Source organism: Sinocyclocheilus rhinocerous, unplaced genomic scaffold (assembly GCF_001515625.1).
Source record: "Sinocyclocheilus rhinocerous isolate Xijiao unplaced genomic scaffold, SAMN03320098_v1.1 scaffold574, whole genome shotgun sequence".
Lineage (NCBI taxonomy): Eukaryota > Metazoa > Chordata > Actinopteri > Cypriniformes > Cyprinidae > Sinocyclocheilus > Sinocyclocheilus rhinocerous.
This window is the reverse complement of record NW_015659919.1, coordinates 2,873,881-2,888,274: the sequence shown is the minus strand read 5'-3', so window position 1 is coordinate 2,888,274 and position 14,394 is coordinate 2,873,881. Positions and strand designations below refer to the sequence as shown.

At 37.7% G+C, this 14,394-nt stretch overlaps 1 protein-coding gene across 3 annotated transcripts in view; it reads right to left on the bottom strand.

Annotated features, from left to right (window-relative positions):
* Positions 1-14,394, bottom strand: part of LOC107724344 (tRNA dimethylallyltransferase, mitochondrial-like) — a 43,566-nt gene that overhangs the window by 16,565 nt on the left and 12,607 nt on the right. For all 3 annotated transcript variants that reach the window (XM_016533235.1, XM_016533234.1, XM_016533236.1), the window contains exons 6-8: positions 13,845-13,957; positions 9,274-9,351; positions 861-970 (exon numbers count right to left, since the gene is read on the bottom strand). In XM_016533235.1, coding sequence (XP_016388721.1) covers positions 861-970; positions 9,274-9,351; positions 13,845-13,957 — 301 coding nt within the window. The remainder of the gene's footprint in view (positions 1-860; positions 971-9,273; positions 9,352-13,844; positions 13,958-14,394) is intronic.

Here is a 14,394-nt window from a genome sequence, read left to right as displayed (position 1 = left end):
AAAAAAAAAAAAACCCACAAAACATTACCTCAGCCACAAAAAGCCACAGCATAATTGTTGTGCGTCTCCGAGCAAAACAGCGGTGTTTAGTTTCTGAATGAATCTGCGTTTTGCAACGAATCATGTGAATCAATGATTCAAAGAGAGATACGTTTACTGAATTCCTGAATGAATCAGCCATTTGAACGAATCGACTCAAAAAGACATTTACCGCCACCTGCTGATAGTTTTAGTTTCTTTAGAGTATCGTTTCGTTTATTAAAAAAAATAAAGAAATAAAAAAACATTAAAGGGACAGTTCACAAAAAATAAATAAATAATGTCATCATTTACTCACCCTCATGTTTTCAAACCTGAATGGCTTTCACTGCATGAACAAAAATTTCTCAAAAGTTTCTCAAATTATCTTCTTTTATGTTCCATACTTTATGTTAGGCCATTATAGCCTAAAGACTTAACATGATAATAGCTTTAAATTATTTTTGGGGGGTATTTTTACAGCCAAATTAGTTTGCACCCTGTAATTAATTAGATTATTTTTTTAATCGACAAACAGCCCTAAAAAAAATATATATATATATGTTATAAATAATTATAAATAAATATAAATGTTATAAATATATATAAAAATGTTATATCGGCCACCCTGCTCTCTAAGAAATCTGTATCGGCTATCAAAAAAAACAATATCTATTAACTACTACTTGTTACTTTTAAAATGTTATTTAAAACAGTACTTTTGTTGGTCACCTCTCTATTATGCAGAACCGCCACGGTTGGGTTCACAAGACAAATGATGATCAGTGGAGTGTAAAGGAGACATAATTTGCCAACTAAACAAGAAAGAAAACAAGTCAAACCTTTTGGAGGCAGTCCAGGATCTCTAAAGCAGGAGTAAGTACAGTAGTCTCCCAATTGGTCACGTCTGTCGCATCCAAACCGTAAACTGGTGGCACATTGCTAGCAGGTCCTGAAAATTCAGAAGACAAATTGACAAAAGACGACACCGATGAAATAGCATCTTGATTAAACTTGCAGAATAATCATGGTGCAATCTAATGGTGTGAACACCGTGTACCCAGCTGATGTTCTTGATTAAATCTAATTGAGAAAAGTTAATGTTAAATCTTAGGCTAATGAATAAATGACTTTCCTTAACTTCCAGCTTGAGTGCATTGGGGAAAACAATGGCCATGATTTGCTGGTTATAGGAGGAAAAGCTAACACACAAGGACGTAAAGTCAAAAAACTATCATAGGATCTATAAACTTGTTAATCTAACAAATTAAAAAATGTTAAAGGCAAAAGGGAAGAAAGGTACAGAATATGTCTGGTGGTGTGGTGCAGGGAATCAGTATGGAGAAGCAGGGAGGGCCTGCAGCAGCCTGAACCTGCTGAATCACTGCCGCTCGATAATCTCAAACAGCATTCTGACACTGTCAGCAGAGACGACCTCACTCTACCTCGCTCAACGCTATTGATCCACGCACAATACAGCAGACATGCACAGATAATGAGATCTGCCCATACGTTAAACAAGCAGAAGAAAGAAAAAAATGGAAGAAAATGTGTCTCACACACATAAAACAGAAAAGATTCAGTTTATTAGGGTGCTCTGGGTCCATGTCTCTATGTTATTATGGTCCCTAGATGATATTTGGGATCTAGACAAAAGATTTTGATCCCACTGTAACAGTCAATCTCTTCTCATAATTTGATGCATCATTCATGTCAGCAACACAAATGGTGCAGGGCAAGTTAGGTCCCGAAGTTCAACATTTAGGGTTGTTGTTGGCTGTACAATAACCCAACCCAATGCTTGGCTCAGTAAGAAACACTTCATGTGCTCAGAACTTGTTACAAAACACTGAATAGGCATTCTGAAATGTTGAGAAAACTTAAAATACTTTTAACACATGCCGTTGAGATACAGTCATACATTGTAAGTGGTAAACTTGCCCTCTGGAACACAGAAACCACCTTTTGTCATAATTTAAAAATCCATCTAGGGGAAAAACTCATCTTTTTCTTCAAATGAGAGGTCATGACCTGCTGTCAAGTTTTACTCAAATCCTTCAACTTCTGTAATTAGACACAATGGCCAGCAGTGTTGGGGAAGCTACTCTGAAACTGTAGCTTGACCAGCTACAAGCTACTCATAAATTAAAGTAGTTAAGCTACATTCAAGCTACCCTTCTGAAAAAGTAGCTATAGCTACATTACAAGTTACTATCAGAAAGTAGCTAGCTACATTGAAATTACTTTCAATTTTTTTTTTTTTTTTACATTTAACATTACAAATAACTGAATGATTGTTCATGAAGAATTATAATTAAGTTATAAGTAAAATATAATGAAGTTATTAGTAAGACAATCATGATTTCAAAGAGTAGGGTGAATTCAGGTTGATTGGGACACATTTTCCAAGTCACTTCAATTACAAAGAGTGTCCCAATCCTTTATTTTGTAAACTATCCGATACACACAATAATAAAATATGGTTATATAGTTACATTATCTCAAACTGACTGTCAAAGTGCAAAACTGCTACAAATGTAACATCAATGCAAGAACAAAATGTATGCAACTTAAACTGGATACGGAGGAGTCGTAAAATAAGCAGGTTAAACTCACAGCACATGCGGTATTTATTTACTGACTGTGAATGGAGCCGCTCTGAGACGTCAATCATCAGCGGTGCCCGTGAACTCTGTGCCGCAACCATCCTTTGCCAAATGATAAGCACACTACTATATCGCGATTTTATTTTCTGTTCGATTAGTGTCCATTACAAAACTGTGGGGGGACAGATTATATTATGACGGTTCATATTTGTAAAATAGACATTTGATAAAGTGCAATAAAGCAGGAAAATTAATCAGTTTAAAAAGGCTATAATTCACTTCCTGTATGTGCTCTTCGATCTCTTCTACATGCAGTACTGTGATGGCACCATGTTTAAAATGGTATCAGGCAGTAATACCAGAGTAAAAAGAACTGATTATCACATTAATGGAAAGTGGTTTTACATGGTATGCCATGTCACAGGTCCTAAAACATGGTATTAAAATTGGCACTGCCAAGGTGCGTTGTTTAAGTTTTAAAAATGAATAAAGGCAAGAACAAAAAAAGTAATTATTGTTAAAGTATTACTGCATCAGCTAAAAAAAAAGTAAATAGTGCATTTCTAGCCTTTTAAGTGGAGAAAACAACTTGCTCAGCAATTAACTAATGCAATTGGATTTGATCCAAGAAAGCTAACTTTGGTCATTGAAGTGTCACTATGACCAATTGCAGTGGTTTGGCTCAGGGAGGCTTAATTACGTCCTGATGAAGACATGAGCAGTTAAAATTTTCCTGCTGTGAAAACCAGTTTCAAAGCAGCATCTGTCTGCAGTGATATTTTTAGAGCTGCTATTTTCAAACGCTGTCTAGTTGAACTGTCAAACTACTTGAAATGACATCCTGTACTTACAAATGTTTGTTTTTCTTTGAGGAAATGTTAGTAAAGCTGGCAAACGCACACCGAATATGGAAGAGCTATCAAAATGTGTAGCCCGTTTATTAATTCTTATTACTGAATTGCACAATGGTGCTATAAAAATGGAGTGTTTGCATCCAAGAAGACAGTGACGGGTAGACGCATTGCCTCATATTTGATTTTTTTTTTTTTTTATAAGGAAGAAACCTGACCTCTTACAATGTGCAGAATGCATTTTGACAAACTACTGGGGACACAAAGTCAGCAAAGTAACACTAAGCCCTTCTCTAACAAACATGATTTCTTGTTTTTACAAAATTGCTGTACAGTTACAACTGTACCTGTACTATAATTTTTGCTGTTGAAACCCTCTTAAGAGCTTACAAGGAGTTCAGCTCAAAGAACAATGACTGAAGTAACCAATTAGCCACCAATTAAAGATACTGCTGATAATATCATCCAGCCTTCACACCTGTTTGCCTGAGGTGAATGTTGCACAAGTCCAGCACTGTTACAAAGAGAAACATGCTTAAATACTTCTTAAAAATGCAAGAAGGCTCTTAAGTTAAATAATTACTATGCAAAAGCTTGCAAAAAATTTGCATAAAATGCAAAGTACACAAATGCTGAAGATCGTTTGTAACCGTAGTTTAAAAGCTTATCACAGAAAATCAAATTCTTTGTCAAACAGTTCCTCAACGTCTGGCAAAAAGGAACCAACAGTTTCTAATTTGAGCCTCAGCCAACCACTGGACTGACTCCAAATGCAGTTTACTTCCTTATCACCCTGCGTTTGTTTACAATTAGAGCAGACCCAGATGACACCAATAAGTCTTACATAATCCTGAAACACAACAATAACAGCATCCATAATATTAAACAAGACACAATAAAATAATTAGAATAGAGAATTATAAACCTGAATGACAACCAAATAATAAAATGTGGGCATAACATATCATGATATGCATTAAAATGATGATTTAAATATACCTCAAACACCTGCTGTATCAATTTTTGTATTTTTGAAAAACTGCACTATTAAACAGGCATAGTGGCTTAAACCCACCAAATATTAATTTTGAAAAATCCAAATATAAAATCCATTACTTTCTCCCTGCAAAAAACTGAAAGTATGGATTATAATAAAGATGTTTCATGCTCCAAATGAGATACAAACAGCTTTATAGGACTAAATTTGCCTGTACATGTTTTGCATTAGCATCAAACACACAGGTGTTCCTTTACACAAGCCACCCAGCGTCCCACTTAGCTGATGTAAAGCATCTCTTTAGCCCAAACTAAACCTTGTTGCCTCTTGCTTGTAGTCGCTTCTAATCAAAGAAAGTTCTGCAATCTTTATGTCTGCTATTGTGCTTGTCAGAAAAGAGCGGCAGCAGGTGGGCCTGCACAGAGACACCTGGCCTACCTGAGCCATGTGGGGAGTGGAGGACTTTGTTTTTTTGTGCATTTATGTACCTCTTTAAACCTCTCTCTCAGGGGTATAGAAATTAGAGGGAACAGGGCAAAGATGGCCATCTGGGGGTGAACAGATGCTGAACTGAGGTCTCTCCCTCCCGCCCAAAATTAAAATCTCAGTGAAATCTAAGTCAAGTAATATTGCCGGACCTGAATGGTGGAAAAAACGAGAGAACAAGGGTCTCTAACCACAGAGATCTCAAATATCTGCCTCAATGAGGCGCCGCCTCTCCAGCGCACCCACGGCAGATAGCCGCATGGCTGCCGTCTTGTAAAATGTGAAAAGACCCCTCGCTCACCAACTGGCATATCCTCTAGAGTCTCCGAAGACATAGGCATCAGAAAACACACCGAGCAGTCACACCTGCTGCTGTTTGTGTGATAAGAGAGCCTAGGGTAGGAAAGGACGATGGAGTAGATATGGATTTCAGAGCAGGACACCTGTTGGACAGCTGTAGGACTTTGTCAGTCAATTTTGGACATTCCGAACAGGAAGTGAGGGCTAAGAGAATGAGTGGCCGACAGCTGTAACCATTAGACTTCCAGCTGTAGGTTGCAGAACACCTCAACAGCTGTGTTTTTGCATCTATCATCTCTTAATCTCATTTGCTAATACATTACATGGCCATCCTCAGTATTTCTCTGTACGTCCTTTCACAAGTTCATCAACACACGTTTAATGCACACAAAGGCCTGTATGCAAGCGGCTGGCAGCAGTCTTCCAGCGGGAATGTATTGTGGGAGTATGGGGCGTGTCCTGAGGTGTGCGGAGTGTAAGGGGACACTTTTCTATGTCGCACCTGTTGCGCATCCCACTCAGGTTTCCCCTATCGTTGACAAAAGGCAAGAGACTGTTATTTAACGCTCACGTTGCCTCCCAGAGCCGTCAACTGAGCCGTTGTCACAGTTACTTTCAAGCCGCTCGGCGCAATCTCCCTGGGGAAGCACAGACGGAAACGGCGCTCAGGTTCACCCTAATCTCAAATTCAGCTGTTACACTGTCAACAGTAGGGTTCAAACGGGCACAACTCTACAAGGAAGCGTGCTGACTATTTGAGCTGGCAACTGGCTGCAAATCAATTGATTTTCATAAGGGGGGCATATCACAAGAATGACTTTTCCAAAGAATTTTTGACTGCTCTAAGAGTGATATTCCCTTCTTGGGCCAACAAGACCAATATACCAAACTGGCCCATACATATCAGCTTAGATCTTAATTCACAAATAACCAACAAATTAAATGAAAAAGGAAAGAGGAATTGTTGATCACCTCGTAGAGGCCAGGAGGACAATGAACCCAAGTTTGCCCTCAATGACCCCACAGTCCTTATCTCCAAGAGGCCACACCACAGACTCCAACCTCCTGCCACCAATCTGAATTCCTAGCAGTACACTAATGCCTGCAGGATTAGACCGGTCAGCTGAGGGCCCCATGAGGCCCTGGGATGCGTGGGGTGCGGAGGGAGGGATCATTTAGGCCACTGACAGGCAGCCACAGGAGCTTAACCAGACCAAAAGCAGGTCAGAGTCCAGCAAAAAGGGTGAGAGAGTGGTGGGGATGAATGCAAGGGGTTCAACGAGGATGAAACAACCTTGAGTTGCAATGACTTGAGGCCCACTGGCCTGGTGAACCTTGTTAAGTAAGGCAACAGTAAAAGTTGACCCAAGAGTTTAGCTGCTTCTTAGAAATCTAATAGCAGCGTTGTAGCACTCTCACTCCAGACAAGACTGGACTCTGACTCAAATCTGTCTCAAGTTCGAGTTCAAGAGAAGAACTGGTCTCGACTAGTTATAGAAAAAATGGTCTTGAACTTGAGACCGACTGGCTAACAGAGCTGTTAAAAGAGGAAATGTAGAGATACATTTTGCTTGCTTCTTATGTAATTATTTTCTCATGTAATTAGGATGGCAAAATTATTGGTAAACTGCATAGACGGAGCAGAAATATACCACACTACAGGACTGATCACTGATCAAAGCAACAGACCATCTGGTGAAGATGAGGCTCTTCATATAACTCAAGGGATGAAGAGAAGCCGTAGAGGAAGGCCACGTTTACAGACATCTCACCTAAAGCCAGCTGCCCTTGTGTTTAGGATCTGGCTGCATATGGTGGGACACAAAACTACTCTTAATGAGGGCTAGCCACTGTCTCTGCCTAATCTCATTAGGGCTAACAGGATTGCTGGATTGCCTCTGTTGGGATGGGGAGCAAGGGGTAATCCAGTCTAGGATCCTCAGAAACCAGGGTCAGAGTCCAAAGGGAATGCCCGGATAATGTTGTGAGGAACAGCAGAGGCGGTGAAGGTCAAAGACTCATTTAGTGGAAATCCAAGGTATATCGAAGACACTGGTTTGGTCAAGGTTGAAGTGCTTACAGGAAGCAGTGTAAGGTACATGAGGAACCCAAGCTGTACTTGGCGTGTTCATGAGAGTACATCAGAGATGTAGCAATGTCCAATTTATGAACAAATCATTCAAGTCAAATCTCGTATAAATAAAAAAAAAATGGTCTGAATAACTCGTTCACAAATTGGAACGTACAAGTTCTCAAGTTTAAGTCAAGAAGGTTTGGAACAACATGTGACAAAATGATTATTTTTGGGGAAATTATTTATTTAAAGGGGTCCTATTATGCTTTTTCACTTTTTGAATTTTAGTCAGTGTGTAGTGTGTATGTTTGGGCATAAAAAAGATCTTCAAACTTACAAATCTCAAAGTCCATTCCAAATGGAAATATTTCGTTTTTAAAAAATCCCTTTTCAAGAACTACAACGAACGGCTCGTTTGGACTACAGCGCTTGTTTTCCGGGTTTTGTGATATCACAAAGCGGCCCATTACGTTGTACAGTAAGAAAGTTATTTCCCTTAACCAGGAAATTAACGTTCTTAGAATTGACAGACAGTTGACCCTGAAAGGTGGTGTAAATATCTACAGCGGATCTAAATATTTATAATTAATTATAACTAGTTATGATTAATTATTCATATTTCCCCATGAGCTGATTCGCTACAAAGGTATTGTAATAATGTAAATTATGTAAAAAATTATGCGTTTTCGAACCACCAAGCATGAGAGCATGTTCTAGTACACCCCCAAAACAAATTCAGGACATTGTAAAAGAGCATAATAGGACCCCTTTAAAGCTTTTATACACAGAATGAACTATTGCACTCTTTCTGTGTTATTTTTTACATTTTTCATCTATGTACATATGCATCAGACAGACCACTGTGCCACTTTATAATGTTTTTTCAGCATCTCTCTCTATGAGCATAGTTAAAATTAGTTTATCTTTAAAGACCCCACCCTTGGGACCCTAACCCTAGCTGTTTCTGCATACACCAAGACATAACCTATGTGAGCGTCCCCTGTGCCACATGCATACACACCCTCCTTTTAACTTTACAGCTTTTATTATGCAAACAACTAATAGTGCTTCACTCGTACATTCTTCATTCTATAAAGCGTCCTTCACTTCCTTTCTCTAGATAAACTTCACACCCTGACGTCACCAGCACACACATATACACACAGCTGTTAATCCATTGAAGAGTTCGCTGATTCAGGCTGTTGTCTGTTAGGAAGTAAAAGTACAAACCGTTCAGACTGACCGTGTCTTGAAACACCCAAGCTTTACAAGCATTTGATCTTTTATCAACCAAAGGCCGGTAAATACTGAACCCTGAGCCTTGGAATTTTGAGGCTGTCTGTAAGGGAGGGGTAGCCTTCAAACACACACACAGTATTTCTACACAAACGTTTGTGTGTTTAATGGTCTGTGTGAAGTCCATCTCGTTAAAAAATGGCTGTGATTACCTGATCATTGGACCGTACTGAAAGAAAACGAAAAATATGCACACATACATAGCTCCAGTAACCTCTGAGGGCAACTGAAGCCAATATACAATAGACAAGCCACGAGTGAAGCCAACATATAATGCACACCAATGAATTCAGAATTGAAAAGAGTTAACTGCGGCTACAATTCCCTTGAGAGTAAGTGTGATCCAAATTAAAGCCAGTGGCTACGATGCACTCTGAACTAGCACAGCTGTGGTGTTACTTAGCATCCAGCAGCAGAGACCGTACCTCACAGACCATTAAACTCTCAAACACAAGCAACAGGATGGAAAGGGAAGGGGGACTCACATTAAAGGTTTCATGCATGAATTTATTCCAGGGATATTATGGCTGGAATAACCTGCAGTTTGGTACCATTTGGGGATCAAATAAGCTGCCTTCTGAACTTGACCACTACACCACACCAGCACCCAAACTAAGAAAAGTGTGTGTAATCAGTGAGACTTACTCTTGAGGAATCGGTTGCGGACCCATTTGTTCTGTTTTCGAGCGTAGCGGCGGGTCACCTGCTTGAGAGACTCGATCCCTGTGAGAGGAGGAAATAACGAGATCAATATATGATGGTGACACCAAATACTATGTGAGATGTTTGTGGGAGAAATCAAGTAAAAAGAAGTCATGCACGATGGGTTTACTGACACAATTTTAAGTGCTTAATAGCAAAACCTAGAGGACGATGGGAAGAGGAAGAGGCAGTTCCATTAAAACCCTCAGCCGCCCCCTCTCAATCCACTTCCCCTTCAGTATATCCTCTTACCACTGGTGCCAGAGCACATTGGACTGCGTCTATGTACAAAGACTACACAATTTTATGATTTTCAACAAATATTGGGATTACATTTAACAGGACACTTCAACCAAAACTATTCACTCAATATTCGCTCATCATTTTTGTACTTTGAAAGTCCACGCCAACAAAACTTTCATGCATCAAAAACAACAAAAAAGACCTTGTAAAAATAATCCATTTGAATCAAGTGGTTTAATTCCTGTCTTCTGAAGAGACACAATTTGCTTTATTTGATGAACAGATTTATTTATTCACATATAAACACTGATCAACGCACATACATTGAGCACATTTGAGCTTCAGATACTTTTGAGCTTTTTGTACCTTTCGATGCATGAAAGATTTGGTTGAATTGAAATGAGGGTGAGTAAATTATCCCTTTTTTGTGTGTGAACTATCCTTTTAACATCTTGCACTGCTAGTGCAAAAGTTAGTATTATCATGCAATATTAATACATTTGTATTAATTTCTTTTAAAAACAGCATTGCTAGGTGGTCCAGATAAACCCTAAAGCTTTTATTTTGACAGACATCTGCACTTTTGTGTACAATTTTCTTATTGATCTCCTCATTCCAAATTAAATATCCACCTCCTCTGTCTACACAACTATGTGTCATCATGCTATGTTCAATTTTACAGTAACCTGTGACACCAAAAGCTGAAATGATTGCATCACGAGCCCCTCGTGTGTTTGAAGTATGTGTAGTAGACAACAGAACAGAGCACCACCCCTTCAGTTTGAGGCAAAGAAAAAAATGCAGACTTCATTAATCATTTTAAAATATCGTAAAATTTCATTTATTCCTGTGATGACAAAGCTGACATTTCAGAATCATTACTCCAGTCTTCAGTTTAAGATAATCCTTCAGAAATCATTATAATATGTGACCCTAGACCACAAAACCAGTCTTAATTAGCATGGGTATATTTCTAGCAATAGTCAAAAATATATTGTATGGGTCAAAATGATTGATTTTTCTTTTATGCCAAAAATCATTAGGATATCAAGTAAAGATCATGTTCCATGAAGATATTTTGTAAATTTCCTACCGGAAATATCAAAACTTAATTTTTGATTAGTAATATGCATTGCTAAGAACTTCATTTGGACAACTTTAGAGGCGATTTTCTCAATATTTTGATTATGCATGCATAAATCTCTCTTCTTTTTTTTTATTGACCCTTACGACTGGTTTTGTGGTCCATGGTCACATATGCTGATTTGCTTCTCAAGAAACATTTATTTTTATTGTCAATGTTGAAAACAGTTGCTGCTTAATATTTTTGTGAAAACCATGAAATTTTTTTTTTTTTTTTACCAGAATCCAAATGCAGGTCCAAATGCTCTATCAGATCCCAAAGCAAACAACAAACAGTGCTAATATACACTAACTGTGTACTGTAGTACTATCAAATAATCATAATTCTAACCTTTATCTCCACACCGAAATCTTATTTGGCCAGACAGGGGTTTATCTTGAATCTAAACTCTTAAAATACTGGTGTCTGGGCTCACAGACAGCGGCATCCATGCAAAACATTAATACAATTCACAATCCATCATATAAACATTAGAGCAAACTAACTAATCCAAGAGCAGCATTGTTGACTTCATGGCCTATTGACAAGTCAGTAATGCTCAGAGCACTCAACACAAGCAATCCGCACTTATGAGCTCTCAGCAGACATGAGCACCATTATGAGTGCTGCAACTTTCATGCTTAGCATGCCGGTAATTGATCTTGACACCAATCCAACTGACTGACAGAAAGAGAGAGAGAGACGTCTCCCTCTCTACAGCCCCTCAGCAGCTGTTAACAGAGACTGAGAGCGTTCTGTCTTAAACACTGAATGTTTTAGACATCTGATCAGAGTTCAACACCACTGCAGCGATCAATCGCCTACTGAAAATCAGAAGACAACCCCTGTTTGCTAAATAACAGGACTGTCAATCTATTACCAGTTTTACGTAAATTAGTTATGCTGGTTAATCAAATAATTCACATATTGGTATTTAAAGAAAATGCTCCAAAATGAAGATAAGTCAAAGACTTTGTGTCCCCTCTGTACTATTTTAATAGGTTTGTTTACACATGCATCAAACATGTTGGCATAATCATAAGTAATCATTACTGTAATGAGAATTAATCACCAGCTATTAATAATGGACAAGTACAATAAACTAGGGCTGCCACTAACGACTATTTTTATTTCGATTAATCTATCGACTAATTTATATATTAATCGATTAATCTAAACGATTCATTTCCCACACGCAAAAAAAAAACAATTTTAAAGGACATTTTATTAAACTTGCAACTTTGCCATTCAGTAGTGTACCATAAAAAAAGTGTAAATGTAAACAAGCCATTGACGAAATGTAAAAATGTAAACAAACCTAATAAAAATGAAATAAAAAGAAAATAATTACAAAAGTCTGAGAAAATCAGCATGTTCTTAATGTCAATATATCCACATGTTCTGTGCTTCTGTTCATTACAGCTGTGAGTGCAACTACAAAAGGGGGAAAAAATCTGTTTAAATTAACCCCAACAGTTGGGTTTTCACATTAAATAAATGCAATGTTTAGAGTCCACTAGAACCAAGTATTAAAATGTTATTATTAAAAGTTATTATTATTAAAAAAAATTTAACAGATTTAAACAGACATCTCCAGCATGATGAAAAAAATGGGCTTCAGTAGTGAAACTCCAAATGAAATCCAAATTTCTATGAAATCCTTTTTTAAAGCAAAAGTAAAGTGCAACAGAGAGTGCAAGAAGCAAGTGTCCATCTCATAGTCCAAATCACTGAAATCAAAGTTCAGTATTATAGTGTAAGAATGACACACGTGTTCTGGTCTACTAATAATAAAATATAATTAATAATTAATTTTTGTGGTAATAAAAATAGATGTAGGCTAAGTGAACAATAGCCTTTAAATTTATTTAAAATACATATAAAATATCAATGAGGCAATAATTAGTTCAAATAAAGTATCAAAAGCAAGAAATCATATAGTTTTATTGAACAAATCTGTTAAAATACTGTATTATAATGTAATAGAGCCACTGATCTATTTATAATAAAAAAATAATAGAATATAATCTCTATTATAGATCAGTGAATAGAGCTAATGTACAGTACGCATTACAACAAAGGCCTGTAGGGGGCGCCAACGGCCTGACGATTATTTTTACACATTGCTGTGCGATCTAATCCTTATTTAATATTGACCAAGCACCATTTAATTCAAATGCCCACTTAATCTTTAATATTTGGCCATTTCTTTAGGACAGAAATGCTATAGCCACTGTAATTAAATGAATATGTGGACATCAAAACGTGTAAACAAGTGAGGGTTTGAGCTTTTATTTTGAAACCGCGAGATAATGATGTATTCTCCTGTGTTTGCGTGGATTTATAAATGATTTACCTTACAAATCTTATGAAATGGCGCACGTTGCGTTCCCAGATTAACGTTATAATAAACCCAAACTCACAACAACATGCACAGATGGAGTTTGAGCGGCTCCACACATGTAAATGATATCAGCTCCTGTGGAACAGCATTTACTGTGAACGGAGCTGCTGTGAGATGCACGTACGTAACGTACAACGGCTATAACGGCATTGCATATAATTATTTTATTAAATCGTAGCGTTTGTGAATTCACATTTATGCTTAATTATGATTTTTAAACGGGGTTAATATATCATGCAGCCTTGGAAAACAGTCTAATAATGTGTTTTATGGATTCTCGTCCGTGAAATGCGCCACTTCCGGCATTTTGCCGGTTAGTCGACGCAGGCAAAATGAAGTCGAGAATTTTTTTAAATCGAATAGTCGAATAGAATCGACGAATCACGACAGCCCTACTACAATAAACGTGTCTGATGGTGGTAGTGATATTTTTGTATTACAATGATAATGTAATGATAATTTGAATCCCTGCTGGAACTGTTTTAGTTCATTTAAGAACTAAAAAAAAATCTTCCTGGAAGAGCATAAAATGCTTTCAGAATGAGGGTCTGAGTTAGTGTTTGCTCTCTTTTGTGTGAAGTCAGCAAAGGTTTCATAACTGTTCTCATGCAGAAAAATTTCAAGAACATCAACATTCTCACTCTGTGTTCATTCTCAAGGCCTGAACTGACAGCTGTTTATAGTTTAACAACAAAAGATTGAAGACATTCAAGCTCAAGCAAAATGAGGTGAATGAATGCTTACCTTTAATCTTCAGTTTATCACGTTCTTCCTGACTGACGTTCTCACTTGCTGTCAGGTACTCGTGAAACTCTTTAAAGCCAATAGACTGGAATATGCCATGCTGATAGTCCTGACTGCAAACACGGAGGAGAAAACTAAATTCCTTATGTACACCAAATTACCATTATTCATGCACAAAACTGAAGAACAATACTAGATTTTTGAATGCTAGAAAGCTCAGGGTTTTCACCAGGGTGTTGTTAAGCAGTTGCTAGGATAATATAATACTGGTCAAAGTCAAAAGTGCCACATTTAAAGGGTGAGTTCACCCAAAAATGAAAATTAGGCTGCGTTTTACTCACCCCCGAGGCATCCTAGGTGTATATGACTTTCTTCTTTCAGACGAATCCAGTCGGAGTTATATTAAAAATTGTCTTTGATCTTTCAAGCTGTTTAATGCCACTCAGTGGGTGTTGCATTGCTTCAGTATAAAAGAACTTAAATAAAAAAATAAAAGTCTCACATGGCTCCGGGGGGTGAACAAAGGCCTTCTGTAGCGAATCAATGCGTT